This window comes from Phragmites australis, chromosome 15, assembly GCF_958298935.1.
Source record: "Phragmites australis chromosome 15, lpPhrAust1.1, whole genome shotgun sequence".
NCBI classification, from domain to species: Eukaryota; Viridiplantae; Streptophyta; class Magnoliopsida; order Poales; family Poaceae; genus Phragmites; species Phragmites australis.
The window spans coordinates 22,301,649-22,327,120 of record NC_084935.1 but is presented as its reverse complement, the minus strand read 5'-3'; the positions used below and the strand labels follow the sequence as shown (position 1 = coordinate 22,327,120).

The 25,472-nt window shown below is 45.7% G+C and overlaps 2 protein-coding genes across 2 annotated transcripts; one reads left to right on the top strand and one right to left on the bottom strand.

Moving 5' to 3' along the window:
• The first annotated feature begins 831 nt into the window (after positions 1-831).
• LOC133892210 (subtilisin-like protease SBT4.9) lies at positions 832-9,116 on the top strand. Its single transcript, XM_062332914.1, has 9 exons — positions 832-954; positions 1,045-1,160; positions 1,246-1,340; positions 1,505-1,751; positions 1,851-2,278; positions 7,579-7,661; positions 7,756-8,045; positions 8,144-8,255; positions 8,358-9,116. Exons 1-9 carry the CDS (start codon positions 832-834, stop codon positions 9,114-9,116), a joined length of 2,253 nt encoding a protein of 750 aa, XP_062188898.1.
• Positions 9,117-10,042: 926 nt separating this feature from the next.
• Positions 10,043-13,622, bottom strand: LOC133893322 (THO complex subunit 4A-like). The gene is made up of 5 exons (XM_062334319.1): positions 13,287-13,622; positions 13,026-13,187; positions 11,538-11,606; positions 11,268-11,452; positions 10,043-10,482 (listed from the first exon to the last, which is right to left on the bottom strand). Exons 1-5 carry the CDS (start codon positions 13,431-13,433, stop codon positions 10,290-10,292), a joined length of 756 nt encoding a protein of 251 aa, XP_062190303.1. The 5' UTR covers positions 13,434-13,622; the 3' UTR covers positions 10,043-10,289.
• Positions 13,623-25,472: the final 11,850 nt, after the last annotated feature.

Here is a 25,472-nt window from a genome sequence, read left to right as displayed (position 1 = left end):
ACTGATAGACACTATCAGTGCTGGTTCTTAACTCCTCAGTGATTGTTCGCGCGCGGGAGTTTAACAACCGGCACTGATATGTCAATAGTACCGATTACTATTGAACTGGCACTGATTGAGCACTATATATAGGGTGTTCTATCGTAGTGAGCAAATTAAGCCGCCATGGAAATCAATACCTATAGCTCGGTCATATATATTGGATTAGGTAGAAATATATCAAACATGAAACGATGCTCACGCAGCGACATGCATATGACAAATAAATGCTGCAAAAAAAATCTAATCGATAGAAAATCCCTATATAAAATACGAGTTAGTTACTACATCACATCTTCTATCTAATAAAAATCACTAAAATTTGAATAATTTATTCACATTTATCATCTACTCACGTCCTTCAGCCTCCTCACCTCATTACCATCTATGGATATTGGATTTGTTTTACTAATGAAATAAAGAAAGAAATTAGAAGGTAAATTAGAAATGATAATCTCCTTCATTTTTGAATCCTATCTAAAATCAAATCTCCTAACGTGTTCATTTGGCGACACTCTCATGACACAACCATATCTATATATCTTAAGTTAATGATTGATATTCGCATGACACAGCCACACGTCTAATATATGTTTGTGTTTTCATTACTGTAGTACCGGCGAAAACAAGATATTCGCATGAGCACAAATCACAACGACTTCACGTAGTTGTTGAGATACGATTCGGATCTCCAAGCTTATCTGCGCGCCAAGCCGAGTACTATAAATATGGGACCATGAGGTACGTCCAACATCAAGTACGAACCTATCTGATCTCGCATAATCCATCGCCATGGCCAGGACCTCGCTTCTGCTTCTGGCCGCTCTCAGCGTCTTCTTCTCCCATGCCTACGCCATCCACACGCTCGACGGAGCAAGGCCCGACAAGGCTGCCAGCGACGGCGTTGACACCAAGGTCAGTCGCGCGCGCGCGCGTGTGCTTGTTTGTTGCATGTTCGATCAATGGCTATCTGATCTGAGTTCGTGCGTGCGTGCGTGTGTTCAGGTCTACATCGTGTTCACGGAGAGGCAGCCGGCGGCGGCGGAGCTGTCGGAGCTGCACGCCGGCGCGTCAGTAGCGTCGTTCCATCACGACCTGCTAAGCGACGTGCTAGACGGCAGGTCGGTGCATGAATGCATGCCAAGCGTACATGTAGCATGTGCACTATCTATTGATCGATCTGTAATTTGTGATGCGTGCATGCAGTTCCAGTGCGCCAGACAGAGTCGTCTACCACTACTCGAGGAGTCTGCACGGCTTCGCGGCTAGGCTCACCGAGGAGGAGAAGAACAAGCTCGCCGGTAAATACTGTTCCTAGACGACGAAATGGTTTCGTATTTCTCTTCTTAGATCCAATCTATGGAACTATGCATTTGGATGTTTCGAGATTCGTGCCACTTGTACATGTTGTACCTCAGGTAATCTGAAGTCCTAGGGTATTGCTCGTGTTGAATTGAACTGACAGGCAAGGATGGCGTTCTGTCCATCCACGAGAAGGTGGTGTACAGGCCTCAGACGACGAGGTCATGGGACTTCCTGGGCTTGCCGCAGCAGAACGATCCAACGAGGCTGCCGTTCGAGAACGACGTCATCATCGGCATGATCGACACCGGCATCTGGCCGGAGTCCGACTCCTTCAGCGACGAGGGACTCCCGCCGCCGCCCGCCAAGTGGAAGGGCGTCTGCTCCAAGAACTTCACCTCCTGCAACAAGTAGGTGCATTGTGTTGTGTCCATGCGAAATCATACCATTATCTGATCGACTCGTCAAGGAGTGACTTCAGTCTGAAAATTCTATCTTCTTTGTTGCAGCAAAATCATCGGAGCACGGGCGTACAAGGACGGCAACACGACCTGGTCGCCGCTAGACTTGGAGGGCCACGGCACGCACACGGCTTCGACGGCCGCGGGCCGTGCGGTGCCAGGCGCGAGCCTGGGGGGCCTCGCCGCCGGCACCGCCCGCGGCGCGGTGCCTGGCGCGAGGCTGGCCATCTACAAGGTGTGCTGGGATGACGGGTGCTCGTCGGAGGACATACTAGCCGCGTTCGACGACGCCATCGCCGACGGCGTTGACGTGCTCTCGGTGTCCCTGGGCGGCATGATTGCAGTCGATTACTCCTCCGACTATCTGGCCATCGGCGCTTTCCACGCCATGAGGCACGGTATCGTCACCTCCGTCTCCGGCGGCAACGACGGGCCAGGGCTGGGCACTATCAGCAACGTCTCGCCGTGGACGATCTGTTAGATAATCCAAGCTCGGCTCTCTGCATGTTTTAGCTAGAATAAAGGGCTCAATGATAGCACGTTGAGCGCGTCACGTACAGACCGTTGCTGCATAAGTGCATGCACCGGCTTTGCTATTTTTCCGTTGCATCATAGGCTAGGTGGAAGTGGTGGCCTGGTCTCCAAGTCGTGGGATAATGCGACTACTACGGAGGCGAGAAGATCGCTGCGTCGTGGATGATTGCCACACGTTTGAGTCTTGTAATTTCGTGTATAAGTTTGTTAGCTAAACACAGAAAACGCTGGTCAGTTGGACAGCACCAAAAACACTCCGCGTTCATTCGTTCAAGTGTGTGTGCGTGCGTTCTCTAGAGTTCCAGAGGGGTGGTTGATCTTCTCCGGCGACGGGCGCTGGGAGATCAAGCCAACAAGTGGTACCAGAGCGGTTACGGACCCGGGACGCGATGTCATCGCTGGCCAACTCCGGTGGGAGGTCGAACACGCCAGCGGGGAGTCGGCGGCAGTCGCCTTCGCCGCCGCGGCGTCGAGGGCGCCCGCAGCAGCGCGACGGCACGGTCGTCATCGAGCGCACGGTGGAGCGCCGCGTCAAGGACGTCGGGAGCGCCAAGTGGCCGACGCTCACCAAGACGAACTACGGCGCGTGGTCGGCGATGATGCGTGTCATGCTCAAGGCGCGCAACCTTTGGGACGCCGTGAACCTAGGCGACCCTGAGGAGGACGAAGATCAGATGGCACTTGAGGCCATCTGCAAGGCGGTACCTGAGGAGATGCTGGAAGTCATGGCGAACAAGACCAGCGCGCGGGCGGCTTGGGAAGATCTCAAGACGGCGAACCTCGGTGTCGAGAGGGTGCGCGTGGCCAAGGCGCACACGCTCCGCAAGGAGTTCGATTCTCTGTCCTTCAAGGATGGTGAGTCGATCGACGATTTCTCCGTGCGGATCAACAAGGTGGTGCAGCAGTTGCGCACCCTCGGCGACGACATCGAGGAACCGGTGGTGGTACGCAAGTTCTTGCAGGCCCTGCCAAAGCACTTCCACCAGATCGCCATGGCGATTGAGACGCTCCTGGAGTTGGGGGAGGTTCCGATCGAGGAGCTGGTCGGGCGCCTCAAGGCCGCGGAGGAGAGATACGGGCTCACGGGCAGCGGCGCCGGCGTCCCGCAGCTCAACCTCACGGAGGACGAGCTCGTGGCGCGGCTGTCCAAGCGGCTGCAACTCAACACCGACAAGGGGTCGGGGAGCTCGAGCAGTCCATGGGGAGGCCAGCAGCGCGGTCGCAGCGGTGGCCGTGACAAGACTGGCCGTGGTGGCTGGCAGAAGAAGGGCGACGGTGGCGCGCGCAGTGGGGACGGCGTTGCACGCGGCGGCAACCGCGACGTCGCGCGCGACGAGTGTCGCTACTGCGGCACCAGGGGGCATTGGGCCAAGGAGTGCCCAAAACGCCGTCGTGATGGGCAGGCCCACACAGCCCAAGTAGAGGAAGACCAGGAGGCCCATACACTCCTGGTAGCGGCGGTCGTGGAGGAAGTCAATGCCGTTTCCTCCCCAATCCGTCCAGCGGCGGCGGCGGCGGCGATCCACCTCGACGAGAGCAACCTCTTCGTCCAGCTCGGAGAGAGAAGCGACGGTGCCACTACGCGATGGATCCTCGACTCGGGCGCCACCAATCACATGACTGGTGCCCGGTCGGCCTTCGCGGAGCTCGACGGCGGCGTCCATGGCTCTGTCCGGTTCGGAGATGGGTCCACGGTGGGGATCGAGGGGCGCGGCACCGTGCTATTCAAGTGCAAGACCGGGGAGCACCAGAAGCTGACGGGCGTGTACCACATTCCCAGGCTGACGGCGAACATCATCAGCCTGGGCCAACTGGAGGAGGAGCGGTACAAGATCGTGATTGAGGATGGGGCGCTGAAGATCTGGGATCCACGGCGGCGACTCGTGGCAGTTGTGCGGCGCGGGGCGAACCGGCTCTACGTCCTCAACGCCGAAGTTGACAAGCCAGTGTGCCTGGCTGCGTGTGCGGGGGAGACGGCGTGGCGGTGGCATGCGCGGTATGGCCACCTTGGCTTCCAGGGACTACAGAGGCTGTCGAAGGGGGAGATGGTGCGCGGGATGCCGCGGATCGAGCAAGTCGATCAGGTCTGCGATGGCTGCCTCATCGGCAAGCAGCGTCGCCACCCGTTCCCGGCGGCGAGCAAGTACCGGGCGACGCGGCAGCTGGAGCTGGTCCACGCTGATTTGTGTGGACCGGTTTCGCCACCGACGCCGGGCGGCAAGAAGACGTTCCTGCTCGTTGTCGATGACATGAGCAGGTTCATGTGGGTGGTGCTCCTGGCCACGAAGGACGAAGCTACTGCTGCGATCATCCGTCTCCAGGCAAGGGCAGAAGCGGAGGTCGGGCACAAGCTGGGGACATTGCGCACCGACCGCGGCGGTGAGTTCACGGCACGGGAGTTCGGCAACTACTGCGCCGGCCAGGGGATCCAGCGCCACCTCACCGCGCCATATACGCCACAACAGAACGGGGTGGTTGAACGGCGGAACCAAACCGTGCTGGGGATGGCACGGTGCATGCTCAAGGCGATGGGCGTTCCAGGGCGGTTCTGGGGAGAAGCTGTGACAATGGCGGTGTTCGTCCTCAATCGGGCACCGACCAAAGCTCTGGAAGACAAGACGCCGTATGAAGCCTGGTATGGTCACAAGCCCGCTGTTCACTTCTTCCGCACTTTTGGCTGTGTTGCACATGTCAAGGTGGCAGGCGGCCACCTGCGGAAGCTCGACGACAGAAGCACGCCAATGGTGCTCATCGGGTACGAGCTGGGCACGAAGGCATACCGACTCTACAACCCGGCGACGAATCGCGTGCACGTCTCGAGGGATGTCGTGTTCGAGGAAGGGCGTGCCTGGAACTGGAAGGAGAATGGCGCCGGGAGCAGCACGGGCGATGACGATGATCCGTTCGTCGTCGAGTATGAGTACGTCTACACACCAGGCGCGACACCAGCGACGCCTGCTGCTGAGGCCGCGCCACACGCGGTGTCCAGGACGCCTAGTGCGGCCGGGAATGCGCCAGCGATGCCAGGCGCATCCAGTGGCGCGCGCACGCCACTGCAGGCTGAACAGGGCGGCGACCCTGAACCCGCAGTGCCAGGGGTGGAGTTCGCGTCTCCACCAAGCCAAAGCCTTGACCTCGACGACGATCATGACGAAGGAGCGACTCTGCGGTTCAGGACACTGGACAATATCCTGAGCAGAGGAGCTGCTTTGCTGGGAGAAGCTGAACAGGGAGCAGTACATGGTGAGCTCATGGTGGCTGTAGGTGAAGGGGAACCGGCCACATTCGAGGAAGCAAAACATGAGCAGAGCTGGGTCAAGGCGATGAGGGAGGAGATGGCCTCCATCGAGCAGAACGAGACTTGGACACTGGTGAGTCTCCCTCGAGGTCATAAACCAATCGGTTTGAAATGGGTGTTCAAGTTAAAGCGTGATGAAGCTGGGAACATTGTCAAGCACAAGGCACGTCTTGTTGCAAAGGGTTATGTGCAGCAGCAGGGAGTGGATTTCGATGAAGTATTCGCTCCAGTTGCAAGGATGGAGTCAATTCGGATGTTGCTAGCAGTGGCAGCTCAAGAGGGATGGTTAGTGCATCACATGGATGTCAAATCGGCTTTCCTGAATGGGGAACTCAAAGAGGAGGTGTATGTTCAGCAGCCGCCGGGTTTCATTGCTGCTGGACACGAAGCTAAGGTACTGAAGCTGAAGAAGGCACTGTATGGGCTGCGTCAAGCGCCGCGGGCATGGAACGTGAAACTTGATGGCAGTCTGCAGGACATGGGGTTCACAAGGTGCATCAGCGAGCATGGGATGTATACCAGGGGCATTGGAGAAGCACGAGTAGTGGTTGGGGTCTATGTTGATGATCTTATTATCACAGGTGCTAATCCAGTGGCAATAGAAGCTTTCAAGGAAGAGATGCAGCAAACTTTTCGTATGAGTAATCTTGGTCTTCTCTCGTTTTATCTGGGGATTGAGGTGAAGCAAGGGAACAACTCCATCTCACTTTGTCAAGCTGCATATGCAAGGAAGCTTCTTGAGAAGGCAGGGTTGCAGAACTGCAACTCCTGCAGTACGCCAATGGAGGTTCGGCTTCAGCTATCCACCAGGAGCACAACAGAAGAAGTTGATGCAAAGATGTACCGAAGCTTGGTGGGCAGTTTGAGGTACTTGGTTCATACAAGGCCAGACATCACTTATGCTGTGGGATATGTTAGCAGGTTCATGGAGAAGCCTAGGCAAGAACATCTTGCTGCTGTCAAGCACTTGCTGCGATACATTGCAGGAACAGTGGACTATGGCCTTGTCTACCCCAAGTTCAAAAAGGGAAATAACAGGATTACAGGGTATTCTGATAGTGACTATGGGGGAGATGTAGATGAGAGGAAAAGTACTACAGGGGTGATTTTCTTCCTGGGGCAGATGGTGATCTCATGGCAGTCTCAGAAGCAGAAAACCATAGCCCTGTCAACATGTGAGGCTGAGTACATAGCAGGGGCAGCAGGAGCATGCCAAGCTGTGTGGCTCAACAGATTGCTGGGCGACATTGCAGGTACCAACGCCCAGCAACCTATTCTGAAGATGGATAACCAGTCAGCGATAGCTCTGAGCAAGAATCCCGTACTTCATGACAGGAGTAAACACATTGATACTAAGTTTCATTTCATCCGAAAATGTGTGGAGGAAGGGAGGATATGCCTGGACTACGTGAAGACACAGGAGCAGTTTGCTGATATTCTGACGAAGTCACTTGGGCGTGCAAGATTTTGTGAGCTTCGTGACAGAATTGGAGTCGTCAAGTTGAGGTAAGAACCGAGCATGAATTAGGGGGAGATTGTTAGATAATCCAAGCTCGGCTCTCTGCATGTTTTAGCTAGAATAAAGGGCTCAATGATAGCACGTTGAGCGCGTCACGTACAGACCGTTGCTGCATAAGTGCATGCACCGGCTTTGCTATTTTTCCGTTGCATCATAGGCTAGGTGGAAGTGGTGGCCTGGTCTCCAAGTCGTGGGATAATGCGACTACTACGGAGGCGAGAAGATCGCTGCGTCGTGGATGATTGCCACACGTTTGAGTCTTGTAATTTCGTGTATAAGTTTGTTAGCTAAACACAGAAAACGCTGGTCAGTTGGACAGCACCAAAAACACTCCGCGTTCATTCGTTCAAGTGTGTGTGCGTGCGTTCTCTAGAGTTCCAGAGGGGTGGTTGATCTTCTCCGGCGACGGGCGCTGGGAGATCAAGCCAACACGATCGTCGTCGCGGCTACCAGCACCGACCGCAAGATCATCAGTGAGCTCGTCCTCGGCAACGGCAAGCGCATCGTGGTAAGTACTAGTTAATGCTCATCATGATCACACATCGTTACCCCATGACCAAGGACCGGAAGTGATCGATCAGCTTGACCAAACTATGACACAGGGGAACGCCATCACCGTCTTCCCTAACCTCGGGAAGCGGTCACTCCTCGTGGACCCCGGCAAGTGCGGCGAGGAGGAGCTGGGCGGCAAACGGTACAAGGGAGCGGTCCTCCTGTGCGGCGATAGGGCCACTGAGCGCGCCATCCACGGATCGGGCGCCGACGGGGCCATCGTGGCCAGCCTCGACGGCGACAATGACGACATCGCCTTCTCGTACGCCGTCCCCACCATACTCGTCCCGGAGAAGCAGTACGACTATATCCTCGCCTACTACAATAGCACCAAAACAAGGTCGGCCAGCCATAGCAACGTCCATTACTACCTTGTGTTCAACTGGATTTCTGTGAACGATTGCTCTGACCGTGCTACTGCACGTCGTCGTCTTGCAGGCTTCCCATGGCCACCGTGATGAACAGCGCGACGGTGATGGATGCGGCGGCGCCGAGCGTTGCGAGCTTCTCGTCTCGCGGCCCGAATCGGATCACATTTGGCATCCTCAAGGTGGGTTCCGAATCATGTATTATACATTTTAAGATCTGTGCAGATTTCTGTTGACGTGCTCTGTATTTTGTTGGAGATTGAATGGTGAATGCGTGTGTGCAGCCGGACATAAGCGCTCCGGGAGTTGACATCCTGGCGGCGTGGTCGGGGCAGGCGTCGGTGTCTGGCGCCGAGATCGACGGCCGGCGAGTCCCGTACAACATCATCTCGGGCACGTCCATGGCGTGCCCACACGTCAGCGGCGTCGCGGCGTACGTCAAGTCCGTCCACCCGGACTGGTCCCCCGCCGCCGTCATGTCCGCGCTCGTCACCACGGCGACTCCGGTGACCTCCGGTGCGCCGGAGGCCGAGCTCGCGTACGGCGCCGGGCAGGTGAACCCGCTCCGCGCTCGGTACCCAGGGCTCGTGTATGACGCCTCCGAGGGCGACTACATCGGCTTCCTCTGCGCACAGGGCTACAACAAGACCCAGCTGGCGACCATGACTGGCAAGGCTGGCACCAAGTGCCCAGCAGACACGGGCGCCGTCGGCGACCTCAACTACCCCTCCATCGCCGTGCCCGTCCTCAACTACGGCGTGGGCTTCGCCGCGGAGTTCCCCCGGACGGTGACCAACGTCGGGCCGACCGACTCGGTGTACCACGCCAAGGTTACCTCGGCGCCGGGTATCAAGGTCACCGTCACTCCCGACGAGTTGGCGTTCAGCGCGGACAACAAGACGCTGAGCTTCACGGTACGGGTCTCCGGCTCGCTGGCGCCGGTGAACAGCACCCTGGGCGCATCGGCGTCCGTCGTTTGGTCCGACGGGAGGCACGAAGTGAGGAGCCCCATATACGTGTTCGTTCACAAACACGTTATGTGAGCTAGTGATAGGAGTCACGTGTCATAGATAGGTCATAAGTTATGGAGTGAATAGAGTTTGTTATCGCTATGTGTTACTATTTTCGTTCTCAAATAGATATCGTTTTAGAATACGTGTATTTAAATTTTAGAAACTTTGATCACTATTATACACAAAACTATTAGGATTTAACATATGAAATGGTAATAGTGAATTTATCACGAAAAATATTTTAACATCATCTAATTTTTATCAACTTTTATCAAAAAATAGTTATCAGAAATAATGTTCAAACGTGTTTGTTGAAGACCGTATCGATATCAACAAGTAAAAGGGAACAGATGTAGTATTAGAGTTTTGAAATTCTCATTTTATGGTTGTCTCGCATGCTTAGTGGACACAATCAAGGGCAGGAATTAAATGTGCTTTCTCAATTCCCAGATGCTACTATATATCCAGCATATGTTTGCTAGATACTCCTATACTGGCCGAAGCTGATTTATATAGATAAGATGAGAAACTGAATTATTCTCTAAGATCCTTTAATACGGAGGAGGAATTGAGGCATGCAGAGAATCGAGATCAAATTGAATTAAGGCTCAGAAAATAGAACAGAGCATAAACATTCAAGACACAATTGTAAGACACTGCAAATAGAACAGAACACAAGGATTCAAGACCGAGTTTAGGACTTGAACTTATGTTTGGCTCGTGTCTCCAATGGGCAAGTAAAACTTGGCAAATAGAACATGCAACACAAACAATTTGTTCATCGATGGTTTCATCTGAGGCTGCAACTATCATGAATAGATTTTCGTGGAATTCTTCACGTGCCATTGCAAATGTCCCCAATCCCAAAGCTGCCATCGTCTGTGACTATGAAATGTGGGCCCATCCAGGATTGAGGAACTTTTCCAGTGGCAAATAAGGAATCCTCCCTTTAGAAATATGCACCACAACTTACATACTGGATTGGACAATAAAAGCATTTGATACCACAAGGAGCATTAACTGAACATTCAATGTTCCAACCCCACGCACCATGATCCTGGAACATGGTATCTGAATGGTTCTGACACTAACAGCAAAAAATTCTAGCATAAAACATTAGCAAAGCAACAACTTGACAGTTTCTAACCCAAAATGCCACACTGTCTCAGCACCACCCCACTGTATAAATAGAACATCAGAGCTTCATTTCTCTTTCACTGCCTCTGAGTGATACTTGTCCAGTTCAGCATCAAGATCTGCAGCAGATACTTGCACACGATTTCGATCATGCCCTCGGGATTTCCCCTGTCCACGGCCACCACTGCTTTGACTACTGTTTCCGAAACGACCATTGCCTTGAGATGTTCCTCTTCTCTGGCCAGCTCTTTGAGGCACACTGCAAACAACGTAACAAAAATGCTATTAATGCTTGATGTGTATGCCTTGTAATACTATTGGTGATGCATGCGAATATATGCTCTATAAAGTATCATGGATGGGCAGGACCAATTGATGGGTTGTTACCGAGAAGTATTTAGTTAACTCTAAGGTTGTGCAACACATTTTCTTTTCAGTTCTGTTCATTGATCCTCAAATGCAACAAAAAGATTTCCTGTGTTTACTTGTCCTCCCATATCCTTCACAACAGATCTAAGATATGTCACAACATTGACACTTCACTGTGGATTGAAGTCCCCTACTAACAAGTCGCACAATTAGAGCCATGTGCATAAACATGAACAACTTTAAGCATTTGTCTAAATATGGCACTGTCTGAACATGACGAACTATAAAGACAAGGTATATTACAGGCAGCCACCATAGTACTATACCATTTCTAGTGGACAACTATAGTGTTTGCAAATGAAACTTGCAGCTGCCGTCGGACAACCTGAACAGCTCTAGAACTGGAAGCAGGGGCAGACTTTCACTGAAACTAAATGATGACCTCATAAATTGGTCCCACACTCCAGGTGTAAAACAAAATAGGTACCGCTAAAGTCTTTTCTTCAATTCTTCTAATGTGATTTGGCAGAGCTCCTGCCATTAAGTTAAAAATAAACTCTTTTATGGGTTAAAGGATTATCTCATACTAGTTTTTGCACTCCCAACTTAAACCACAGAAAGAGCAATTAAAACGGTTTAGCTGATGGATAATAGAAAGAAATTGATAGAACCAACCTGTTATGAATTTCACTGTAGTTCTGCAAAGGGCGGTTGTGGATTAATGGCACCATGGGGATTGGCTCGGCGTTGTTTCCAATTAGCTCTATCACCATTGGCTTCCCATCAAGTAGGACACCATTGTATCTCTTGATAGCATCCAAAGCATCCACTTTCCTTGCAAAGACAACTTCTGCAGTTCCCTAACCAGAAAAAAGAAGGGCCAAAGAAGTCCACAGTGAGCAAATGCTGATACTAGTGAAAGCAAGAGTACAGGCAACAAACTACCATGGATTTCCCATCCTTGTCATAGTTAACCGAATAACACTTGAGCTCACCAACCTCCAAGAAGAGTTCCTGATGCAACAGAACAACATAATCCATCAGCTGCAATCACATCAATTGAGGTTATTTGCTCAGAAGAAAAAACAAAGACTTTGGTATTGCTTCTCCAAGATGCGGACTTGAATCATCAATTTTTATCACAAGATAACAATTATATTTGCAAAAGTTACAAAAACATGACATTCTGAAAGTATATTTGTGAGGAACCTACCTGTGCTATATTCATGTGACTAATGTACGTATTTAGAAGGTTAAAATATAGTACTGATCAAAGATCTGAACGACCCTAGGATTTTTTTACAGGAAACTACCATTTCTTTGATCAGTTTATCGCTAATCAATTAAGAGGAAAGACTATCCCTATCTACAACAAAAAGCTATGGCCAAAAACTATTAAAATTTTGTGCATATCATCAACATTAGAATCAATATTGCAACTTGGTCACGTAGCTATGGACTACAGAGACTATATTCTTCAATAAAAGGAATCGTATATTGCAGTATTGCCAACAGTTGGTGTGACAAAAATCTTTCACCCATAGATCCATTCCATCATATACCAATTAAGTTTGTGTTCCCTTAAGAAACTAAGGCTTAAAGTCTAAGCTTATATACACAACTCATTTATTGCCAATAATCAGGACGGCAATAATCTTTCATGTGGACGTACAGGATCCGTAGCTCCATTAAATCAGGAAACTATCAAAGCCTGTTCTTCAAAGAGGACCTGAGTAATATTGTTAAAATGATTTGTGTAACATCAGAAGGGGAAAGCTTCAGGCACAAAAAAAAAATGCTCTTACTAAATCTTTACCAAAATAAGAATTCTTAAATACAATTTATCAACACTTCCCACCTCGTGATCTGCATAAAAGTATACGACTAACTTTCATTCGTTCAACATCCATTTCGATTTGATAATGAGAGGGCTAGTATCATACTCAAAGGGTGCAGACAGGCGTGAAGTGTAGAACTGCCCAACTGCGAGGAAACATTCAGGTCTTTATGGGCCAGGACATCAGGGAAAAAACGAGAAAGTTCATTTCAGATTCCCCTCTTCTCTCCCTTGCATGTTCCCTTTCATCTCTCTTCTTCCGTAATCAAATCTTCAGAGTCAACACCACTTTGCATAGTAACAAGCTTAAGAACATCTATCATTGCCCAATAACTAGAAATTTATTATGGTGTCATTTCTCCATTGAATGTTAAGACGAACATACTATAAAGAACAGCTAAGTCTGATAAAATCGTCAAACAAGACTATGGTAGTGACTCAAATTAGTACGTCAAAATCATTCACAGGGAAGTACAGCGTATGTACCTCCAATAATTACAAAAACAGGGAGCCCGTGTCCTTCAAATTGCACCTAATAATGAACCTATTACTAATTGTTCACTGAATTGCGAAGCAACAACGAGAACGGGTAGCACCTGCACGTCCTCGACGGTGACGCCAGCATCGAGGTTGGAGATGTGCAACTTCGTCCCCGTCTGGAGCGCCCTCGCAGCGGCCGGAGGCGGCGCAGCGGCGGCCATGGCTGCGACATGCTCGGCGTATATCCCATAGGGCGAGTTGCCGTTAGCGGCGCGGGCCTGGACGGGAGGGGTGGGTACCGGCCGGCGGCTGTGTTAGGGCTTTCTCACGGATGGAAGGGCCCAGAGCCCGGGGCAAGGAGGGCGCGCGAGGCGTACCTTGGGGGCGGCCGGCGGGTAGGGCGCGGTGCGGGCGGCTGGCGGCGCTCGCCGGACGGGCCCCGACGAGGAGGCGGGGTTGGCTTTGGGCCTGGACTTGGACTGCTTGATGAGGTCGTCCAGGGACATGTCCAGGCCGCTCGACATGGTCTCTGGCGGCTGGAGGGGAACCGGTGCTACGGCTGGGGCGGCGACGGCAGCGAAGTTGCTGGACTGCTGCTGCTGCTGCGGCGGCGGCGGCGGCGGCGACCTCTTGGCTTATGTGTCGTGTGTGCCGTGGGTGACCCCGGCTCGAGCTCCCTTTCTCGCTCTTCGGAATCATAGGGTCTTTGTTCACGTGCCACATCAAAATCATAGCATACAGTTAATTTCATAAAACCCAAGATTTTGTAGTATGGATTTAGAAATGGTTTTAGAATACATTTTACTTAAAAAAGTGGATTTAGAATATATGGCGTTCCTTATATTGATCCTATAAATTATGGTTTGTTTATTTAAAGAGCTGTGATTTTCTCTAAATATTTTTTTATGATTCGTGATGCTCTCTAAATATTTTCTTATGGTTTAATATGTACTATTCAAATTTGGTGTAACTTTGAAGCCATCAATGCATCTTCTTCAAGTCTAATGAGCTCCTAATTTCTTCAAACCATGCATATATTTTGGTGAAACTACTTCCATAACTCTTATGGCACCCCCAAACAAAAAACCAATTAGATAGGTTACACCACCCTCAGTTAACTTCTTCGTCAATCCAGATGAACTCAATTCCTTGTTGACCCCTTTATCCCGATCAATCTTTCTGTAATTCCTTCCACCTACAACATGCACGCTCCTCTCCTGTGCATGTGCATTTTGTTGTCAAAATTAACCAGCATGTTAATTTTGTTGTTCCTTTAATATATTGGATGGTTATGCATTTTGGGGTCCACTAAGCTCATTTAATATGCACTTTTGGGTCGTCATGTGGATATGTTCTAGGGCACCACATCTTCATTTTTAAAATATTGCTCATGTTTCCTTTTATTGTTTGCAAATGGATAATTATGTGTGGATTTTGTCTCTTTGAACTATTTGAGCTCTATGAAACACAATAATACAGTCAATATTTAACAAGTTTGTAACTTTGTTAGCCTTTTTTTGTTTAGGGTGCCGTATTTTGCCCAAGCATTTTGTTGATGATGTTTTGAGACATCATGAAAAGGAGACATCAAAATGAAAGAGATTATGAAGTTTGAGATGGCTATTTTCTATATGATGTTTTGAGAAAGGATATATGGCGTGCATGGCAATTATGTTCTTAGTGACGTTTGGATGCATTGTGTTAGTCCATATATGATAAGCATAGGCATATTTCCATGCTGCATTCACTTGCTCCCAAGGGACCAAGTAACTAGTTTATGAATTGTTGACGCCAATTATTTTATCATTCCAACGTCAAACTCTCTTAATATATTAATGACAATTCATCATCAATATTAATTATTGCTACTAGCATTGACCGTTTTCGTATATATTGTCATTTTGGTATGAATTGCAAAATCAATAGAAAAGACGATGAAATCAAGCACAACTAGACCTAACTATAGATGAAGCAGGAAACAAGAAGGACCCATGTGGGCCCATCCCATGGTGTTGTCACGCAAAACTAGGCCTGGTGTTGTGTTGCACTATCTTCAAAGAGGCCCTCTTGATCCATCCAAGGCCGGGGGTCTTTCCCCTTGCGCTTTCAAAAGCTACCAAGATCCACTGAAGGAGATATTACAAAAGCATAAAGATGGAATCAAATTGCCAGAGATTTGGACTTATCTCCAAAGTATATCTTGAGGAGATTTCACGTGTTTGGACCCTCAGACGTAGATGGCTTAGCGTCCTTCTCAGTCAATCTTCTGGTGGTGTCATTGTGGCACCTAATGCAGTAGCTGAGCAACGTATCTATGTTGAGTTCTGGTTTGCCCCAATAGGAATTCTGGATCGTCCAAACAGTTAGAGGGCTTATTGGATATTGGTGTGTGCATTCCTGTTTATGTTGGTCAAAAATAGGATATATCTGTAATTTAGAAGAAACAAAACTAATCTAGTGAGAACAAAGCAAAAACACTCAATAGGTTCATGTTGCCAATCCGGGGCAACAGCGCTAGAAAAGCTTGTTGAGACTAGTTACGTGCATAATATTACTACCGCAAACGACTCAAGCACGGTTAACCTGCTATGTGACAGGGACTCAGGTGAGCGTATGATGGCTTAGTATGTGATAATCGAGGGAAATAATGGATTTAAGGATGTTTTACTTGTAACATGCAGTAACATCTTTCTAGCTAAGAATCGCAACTAGTAGCTATCGAGATCATGCTTTACATGTTTCTAGCTAAGGCATGATGATCTACCTATTCATATCTAATTCACATATGCTTTATCACCACTGCATAATTACTTAATTCATTAACTATGCAAATATGTCCATGTATAGAATTACTATGTTAGACATAGTACTTGCACCCGACTAAGTTTACTTGTTGATCCTTATGAATACGATAACCTTAGAATACTTTAGGTGAAAGGCTACAGACAACATGTGCACTTGCGATAGTAATATTGTAACTAGAGTCAACATGAATCAATGAGCAATGACATATATACTTATCGAGTTCATATTCCCAAGAAATACATTTTCTTGCACTTAACAGTACAACAATGAGTGATTAAAACTAATTAACCAAAATATTATTAGTAACATAAACATGCAATCCACAATGGTTAATACACATGAACCACACATCACTGCTACAAAAACCTTTATACATACGGTTCAGAATCCCCATGCGGGACGCTTTTTTGAATCGTCTGTAGCAAAGAGTTTGTACAAATCAAATTTGTACAAACATGTCTAGACTGAAGTCGTCTGGACTATTCTATAATCACATACAGCTTCAGTATGGAACCATATGTACTAATCGAATAGTCCAAATGGCTCCAAACTGGAGTTGTCTGGACTATTCAATTAGCGTAGACCGTTCCATATTTGAGCCGTCTGTGATTATAGAATAGTATATACGATGCGGGGATGCCCGATCTTCCATAGTTATTATGATAAGTTGATTAGGTGGAGCTTCGATGTTGATGATCCAAAAGGCTCCGATCAAAACTGATCAAGAACCCTCACAACCACTACAGTACTACTCCGTGCATATCAATTGTGTCAAGACACGGTTGACCTCGCCAATAAGACTTTTCCTATTAGCGAATCAAGAACACAAGCAAGAACAGGTAGATGCAATCTGAATTTTGCTGATTACCAATGAAGTACTCGAGTTGGGGTTCAACAAACCGATAAACGATGAAACTGTCTTAAATAGAATAATCTAAGCTAAATCCGGGTCTAAACCGTGATGACTACTGTATATTTATAAGGGGGCATGAGGAGTTCGACCTAGGGTTGTGTAGCCGTGAAAAGAGGCGTACACAATCTAGACTCCGATCCTGACACGATTACAGGACCCAACTAGGTCCAAAACGGTTATGTAGCACATTATTTACTTAACTCTGACTAAACTATAAGGAATATTTGGTCTAGCTCATATCCATTTGAAATGGCTCATCATAAGCTTTCCAGAATGTATAAGATCACCTAAAATAGATTTTGTATGAGAGAGTTATACATATTTTACTGACGTGTTGTCCTAAGACTCGACCATGATCACGATTTCAACCACGACCATGACTAGATCTCAGCCTCGAGTCCGAGTGGACTTGTCCTTCGAGGGGTGACATCCGGGAAAGGTTGTGGTGCTTCTCCCACGTTCTTAAGTAATAAAATATCACAAGAATTTAGTAGTAATCCATCTAATGAAGCATGAACACGAGAAACGATTTCAACTGGTGGTCTAATTGTCGTGCACGTGCTCTTGTAATTGGATCTTGTATGATTTGAGAATTATTAGCGGCATTGATCGTATCCAAAGGAGCCATGGGCTCATCATTCGCCCCCTCTTGGATTGGAGTCGTCCTCGACTCAAGCTCTTCTTCTCCCGAGGCTTCTGACCTCTATTTGACCATGTAATAGAAAATAACAGCTTCGTTCCTAATTTATTCCAAAGTGATCTCCAAAGGTGACTTAAAAGCTTTGTGTCACGATCTGAGATGATAGTATTAGGCACTCCATGTAGTCAAACGATTTTCCAAAAAAAATAAATCAGCTATGTTTGTAGCATCATCGCTCTTATAACAAAGTATAAAATGTTCTATTTTAAAAATCTATCCATAACTACAAATATGCTATCCATCTCCCTCATTGTCCTAGGTAGTCCTAAAATAAAACCCATAAAATTATCCTCTCATGGTGCACTAGGAACAGGAAAAGTCATATAAAGACCATGTGGATTTAATTGAGACTTAGCTTTGTTGCAAGTGGTACAACGTAACACGTAGCGCTTGACGTCACGTCTCATCTTTGGCCAAAAGAAATGGACAGCCAGCACATCTTCAGTCTTTCTCGCTATAAAATATGCCATCAATCCTCCTCCATGCACCTCCTATAACAACAAAAGACGAATAAAGCTAACTACAATGCATAGCTTGTTAGCACGATAGAGCAATCCTTCATTCAGCACATATTTATTCCATATTTTCCCTTCTTTACAATGTTCAAGCACTTCTTTAAAGTCTAAATCAACAGCATATAAATCCTTAATAGTCTCTAAACCAAAAATCTTATGATCAAATTGAGATAACATGGTATAACGCTTAGAAAGCACATCAACAATCACATTGTCTATTCCTTTCTTATGTTTTATGACATATGAAAAAGACTTAATAAATTTGACTCATTTAGCATGTCGTTTATTCAATTTAGCTTGACTCCTAATATGTTTCAGCGATTCATGATCAGAATGTATAACAAATTCTTTGGGTCACATATAATGCTGCCAAGTTTCAAGCACACGAACTAAAGCATACAATTCTTTATAATTCAGATTTGGCCCACTTGAAATAAGCAACAGATTTACCTTCTTGAATTAACACACCTCCAATTCTAATTCCGCTAGCATCACACTCTAGCTCAAAGGTCTTACCAAAATCAGGGAGTTAAGTAAAGGAGCATGCGTAAGTTTTTCTTTAAACAACTTGAATGTTTTTTCTCGTGTAGGTCTCCATTTGAAAACCACTCCTTTCTTCATCAATTCATTCAATGGGGCAACAATGGTACTAAAATCCCGTACAAAGTACCGATATAAACCCACAAGACCATGAGAGCTTCTCACTTGAATAACAGTATTAGGGGTTGGCCAGCTCTTAGCTTCAATTTTTGCTTCATCCACTTATATTCCGTATAAAGTAACAACATAGCCAAGAAAAGAGACTCGATACGTGCAAAAGATGTACTTTACGAGGTTACCAAACAAACATGCATCTCTCAAAGCATTAAAAACAGCACGTAGATGATCAAAATGTGACTCATGTGACTTGCTATAAATCAAGATATCGTCAAAGTATACCACCACAAATCTTCCAATGAAAGCACGTAAAACTTCGTTCAACAATCGCATGAAAGTACTATGTGCATTAGTTAACCCAAAAGACATTACTAACCACTCATACAAGTCAAACTTAGTTTTAAATGCGTTTTTTCATTCATCTTCAAGTTTCATTCTAATCTAGCGGTAACCACTTCGCAAGTCAATTTTAGTGAAAATTATAGAACCACTCTACTCATCAAGCATGTCATCTAGCCTAGAAATAGGATGATGATATCTTATAGTAATACTGTTGATGACTCTACAATCAACACACATACGCCAACTACCGTCTTTCTTAGGAACCAAAAGAACAAGAACAACACAAGGACTAAGGCTTGCTCGTACGTACCCGCCCGTGATCCAAAAGGTATTGAACTTGTCGCTAAATTTCCTTAGTTTCTTCCGGTTGGTCTTATATGCAGCATGGTTTGGCAAAGTTGCTCCCGGAATCAAATCAATTTGATGTTCTATTCCTCGAATTGGTGGTAATCCCGGGGGTACTTCAGCTGAAAAAACATCCACAAACTCCAAATTGTTGCAGCTCCTTCCATCAATAAAGACGCGAACACAGTAATCTTTGACTACGAGGAACATCTGAATTAGATTGTGGCATTGTAGCTGTTCCGCTTGCTCCATTTGAGTGTTTAACACTCGCTACACAATGAGAGTCCTATAATTCTCCGTGAAAGCAGCACCAAATTCTTCCCTATGGTCGATATCCATCTCGTGTTCATCCTCTTCACCTGCAAGGTTAGCTGCAAGAGCATATTCATCCTCAACATCACTAACACTTACATATCCACTATCCTTTGTTGCAATGTACGCTCTCTGACTTGGGCAATCCTTCATGACATGGCCTATTCCCTTACATCGATGACAAGTAATCCCAGTCATGCGACCACTCGAAGCAATCGAAGAAGAGCTCTTCGCTGGAGCTTGCACACTAGCGGATTTACTTACCTCTGGAGCGTGTAATGGTGTCGAGGGTACTGCTGAACGAGCCCTACTCGAGAAGGGGGCAGCAGACCGTGAAGCTGAACATAGGGTTGTTTTGTCTTGACTTGGCATTGATTTTGAAGTAGGCGAGCTTCCAAAATTGTTCCTTGGTCTTTGTTGTCGTCCCTGCAATTTTTTTTTACCAAACATGCAAGTTGGAACAACTTAGGAATACTATCATATTCTTTGTAATTGACTACGTCCTAAATTTCACACCTTAACCGTCCAAAAAAGCGTGCAATTGCGGCCTCTTCATCCTCAATAATATTGCAATGCAGCATACTAATTTGCAGCTCCTCATAATACTCTTCTACAGAACTATCACCTTGATTTAAGCACTGCAATTTCTTAGCAAATCACGTTTAAAAGAAGGTGAAACAAATCGGTTACGCATAGCAACCTTTAAAGCATTCCATGTAGTATGTGCTAATCCATCAATGCATACCATATTCCACCAGATGATTGCAAAAATTTTAAATTCACTAGTGGCTTGTCTAACTCTATGCACTTCAGGAACTAAATGAGTATTAAACTTCTGTTCTACCGTCACCTCCCAATCTAAATATATTTCAGCATCATAAGCACCCTCAAAATATGGTATAATAAACTTAACCTTAGCAAATAGATCATCATTAATACGTGGGTTATGTTGCTGAAAATTATTACCTCTAATACATTGACGGTTCAAGTTCAATCGGTTCCTTTGCCGTTCATCAAAGGCGTCACGTTCTTGCCTCAAAATTTCATCATCCGTGACGAACTCCTCTTGTTCATGAGCAGCACCATGTGGATCCACTCGACCATTGTTCGATGGCGGATTAACCAATCGATCAAAGCATATATTGAGCATTGCAATGCTTTCATTGAGTCACTGCAATGCGGTATTGGTTCCCGTAAGCTTCTTGTCAATGTCGTCATTAATAGTTTCTCGATGATCATCCAATAACATTGTGAGCTCTTCCCTCAAAATACACTCTTTTGCATCCGATATTTCATCTACCATAGTTAGTAGCAGACAGAAGATAACAAAAGATATTATCCATATTGACTACTAGGTGGTGGAAAGTGAAGTGGAGTCACATACTCTCAAGCGTCTTACCACACTTTTACAAGTGTTCTTACCAATCACAGCAGTAAGCACAATCAGTGGTTGGTTCGTGATACCTTATTGGGTGTGAGTGAGGTACTTGCAAGAGAAGAAACTGTTCTGAACGAGAGAAGGTGTAACTTGGACATGCAGTATTTAGTAGCAAGGAATAGAAATAATTGAAATCAGATTAGCAAAGTGGAATAAGAGTCCATAATACTCATCACAGTTGTTAGCCCGAACACGTTCCTGAACTAGCTCAAACAAGCCAAAAAAACTATAACAGACACAAACACAATGGAACAAAATTCGCAATGCACACTAATTTTTTTTTGAACTCTCTCTCTCTTTTTTAAGCTCTTTGCTTCTTCTTTTTTTGCGAATGTGACACAAACTCAAAACTCTTCTAATGCCTTTTCTAAGACCAGTGAGGTACGCGGGTCACAAACTTTTTCCGGAGAGCTGGGGTATAAAGGTAATAAAAGGATACTCTCTCTCTCTCTCTCTCTCTCTCTGAACTTTGGCTACCTCTGTTTCGGCTATGGTGGTCGGATCCGAGAAGGTGGGCGACCCCGACTAAGTGGTTGCGGTGACTTGATGGTCGGACCCCGAGTGGGTGGTTAGAGTGACTGGTCGGAACCTGAGTGGGTGGTTACGATGACTAGATGGTCGGACCATGAGTGGGTGGTCGGAGTGACTAGTCAGAACCCGAGTAAGTGGTCGGAGTGACTACTCAGCTATAACAAACAAGGACTTGACGCTAGAAAAATAGGACATGATGACTTGACCAGCAACAAAGACATCGACGATGGACTCAAACTCAACAGCGTGAAAACTGAAAACAAAGTTGCAAAGGGCACAAAGTGGTTTGGACAACGGAATAACTATTATTTAAATCTTTTTGTGGGGCAATTTTCTAGACTCTAGGTAGTGGAACAAAACTAAACAAAGGGGAGAACTCAGATTACCTAACGGGTAACCAAAGCTCTGATACCACTTGATGCGGGGGTGCCCATCTTCCGTAGGTAATATGATAAGTCGATTTGGTGGAGCTTCAATGTTGATGATCCAAAAGCTTCTTTATCTAATTGGACCTTGTATGATTTGCGGATTATTGGTGGTATTGATCGTATCCGAAAGAAGTCGTGGGCTCATCACTATATGACTCTAGTCTAGAGTCTTCTATGATATGAGATTAATACAAATGGTTGTAGTTTGGAATCATTTGTAATAATCATTATGCACTAGTGAATAATACTGAATTTACATAGCCATATACAAACAGCGGATCAAACAGATTCATCAAGCAATCAAGCACATACATAAGTTATGCACAGATCAAACATCTTTATTCAATTGTTTATACACATATCAAACAACACATGCATTTTTCTATATCACAACCAGTCTGTAACATGTCCACAAGTCAAATAGATGACATACAAGTCCATAAGATGTCTAGCGTACTCAACAATGACATAGAAGTCTAATTTTTGCCCACTCAATTTACTCAGTTGTTCCCAGACTTGAAACCATGGAAGCAAAATAAAGATAACCAAACTAAGAATATGTAAGATAACCAAACTAAGCAAAAATAGAGAAATGATTTAGTGTAGCCTTTAAGAAGGCAAATGTTTACATGAAAGATATTTTGGTAGCACAAAGTTCTCAGGATCATAAAATTCGTCGGTCTCCTTTAAGACCTCAGCAAGTATGAAATGGATGAGGAGTCTTTGAAAACTGCCTCTGCAATGCTCCACTTACTCACAACCTCGCGCGGAGGGGCTGGCAAAGGCAGTCTGTTGGTTCAGCTTTCTTCCGTGCCCTGGGATGCGGTCGGCGTAGTTGATATACCCCGGCTTGTCGTGGCAGGGCACTCGACGCCCTACGGGTTGCCATGGTGGAGGAGACGCTAGGGATGTGTGTAAAGTGATCCATGGATATCAGCGGATCCACTCTATTTTAATTTAATCAACTAACTAGTTATTTTAACAAAATAACTAGTTAGTTTATTAAGTTGAACTAGAGTGGATCCACGGATCACTCCACGCCCATCCGTAGAGGAGGCTCACCACGCCTACGTTTGCCAACAAGATGGCATGCGTCATCAGCTTGGCCACTGATGTCACATGATTAGTGATTTAATGTCTATATGTAAAATGACTGGCTGGAAAGATATGCAGTGATGTTAGTTCACTACGTGAAAAAAGGATTTCAGTGACAGGTGATAATCAACATTAGTGATAGGTCTTGCACATGTCATCCTGAACGCATCACTGATGAGCCGTCATTAGTGACAAGCTACGACCCGTCACTTATGAGGTCATAGGTGATGGGTCATAACCGTGACCCGTCACTTATGAGGTCATAGGTGATTTGGTTATTGACTAATGACTGAACATAAGTGACAGATCGTAACAATGACCTATCACTTATGACTGATGAACATTTTTGTGTTTTTTGGACACAAAAAAGTTTTTAAAAAATAGTTTTTCACCCAAGCTATTCCAACGCAGGGGCCCATCGCATATGCCCCAGAAGCCACACCATTTTTCAAATTGTTTTTCAGTCTACGTTCCATGGACCTCGAACATGCGACCTCCCCTCACGTGTGTAGCTCCCTTACCTCCTCACCTATCATATAGTTGTGATAAAAATCAGAGATTTTATCCTTTTAACCTTATTTGCCGAAGGTCATACCGTCACCTATGACTGATTAGTGACGGGTTAGAATCATGACCTGTCTCTAATGACTGAACTTTAGTGATGGGTCGTAATCTTGACCGGTCACTAATGACTGATTTTGTCAAAATTTGTCAAAGGATATAATTTAGATATAAAATTTTCTTCATCCAAATTTGTACAAATATTTTATGAGTTTCTAAATATCTCATCCAAACAATCGCAATTTGATTGGTGACCCAGAGTGCCTTCGATGAAACGGGCATAACTTTTGTATACGGAGTCCAATTTTGATGTATTTTTGACTCTACAGACACCTCAGAAAAAGTCACATCTAGTTTTTCTCGACTTTGTTGGGTTTGGCAAATTTTTTGAGGCCAAGTTCAACTTGGAAGATTGGATATACTCCCCTGTATGGTGTAAAATCAATTCGAATTGCTGCACTCTTGGTGATGAGCAAGCTTAATGTTCATTAGACATCACCGTAGAGTTTCTTTCGGTATTGGTGGCATGGCGGTTATATGTGGGAGAATGTGAGATGTTTTGGTTATGTCACATGTTGAGATAATCACATTCGTATGTGGTTATGATTATGTTCTTATGGTCATGCTAGGATAGCCTAAGTGTTAAGTTAGGTGCTCATATGTTTAAGTTGTACGTTAAATTGCCTTTAGCATAATTCAATTTAATCTTATGACCTATTCCTTGCTAATTCCAAATGCATTATCCTTGGAGTCGGGGATATATATATATATATATATATATATATATATATATATATATATATATATATATATATATATACCCATACGAGTAAGTCAGAGTACCTTCATACTCATCGTGCTTTGTTGATTGTTTTACCGGAAAACCTTAGAAGCCAGCTACTTGTGCCCCACCTAGAGTGGTGTGGTGATGAGTAGTTATCATACTACTACTAACCCCGGTCGGTTGTTTTGTTAGCAAAAGGTACCACCGGTCTTTGGTTTCTTTAGATGTTTTTCCGTTGTGATTTTTGTAAACTACGCTAGATAATATCTTGTCTCTTGTTTAATTTATTAGCTTGTAATCATTTGAATTTTTGTATAATCGTGATGTTATGATGTGCATGTTGGTAGAGATATGTATGGATAATGGCTCTCCTAGGAATTATCAAAGCACACATATCGAGACTGCCAGAATTGCCTTCGTTTCAGTTGGATGGTGCTTTGAGTTGTCACATTAGTTGAGGTTTAACATATATCATGCCGTTTGGTGGGTGTATGTTAGCTCTCAACTTAAGTGGACAGACAGCCCTTCAATTGAACCAGATGCAATTTGGTCGAGTCCTCACAGTATGTGGTAGTGTGAAGAGCTTCGCCCCAATAAGACGGGGTAAAACTAGCCTAAAAAAGGAGGGTGTGTATGATGTTGTTAATGGAGCGAATAATATGTTCGGCTTTACCGTTTTGATGAGAAGTATATGGGCATGACATGCGGAGTGAAATACTGTGTGTGATGAAGAAAGAGCGACAAGTGGACTTATCAAATCCATGACTGTTGTCGCACTGGATACTTTTTACGGTGCAACCGAATTGAGTAGAGACATAAGCTAGAAAAACCAAGAGCACCTTGAAATTTTTGGACTTGAGACGTAGAGGAAAAGTCCACAAATAGTGAGATTAATCATCTAGAATAATGAGATAATATCTGTAGCCTGAAATAATGGGAATGAGAGAGGTCCAAAGGTCACAGTGTATTAAATCAAAGTTCTTGAGAGCACGGGAACTAGAAGTGGAAAGAGGTAAATGAACATATCAGCCAAGTTGGCAAGCATGACAAAGAGATGTGGGCTCTCGATTATTACAGGAGATAGCCGCAACATGAGCTAGCTTAGCAAGAGACTCAAAACCTATATGACATAGACGA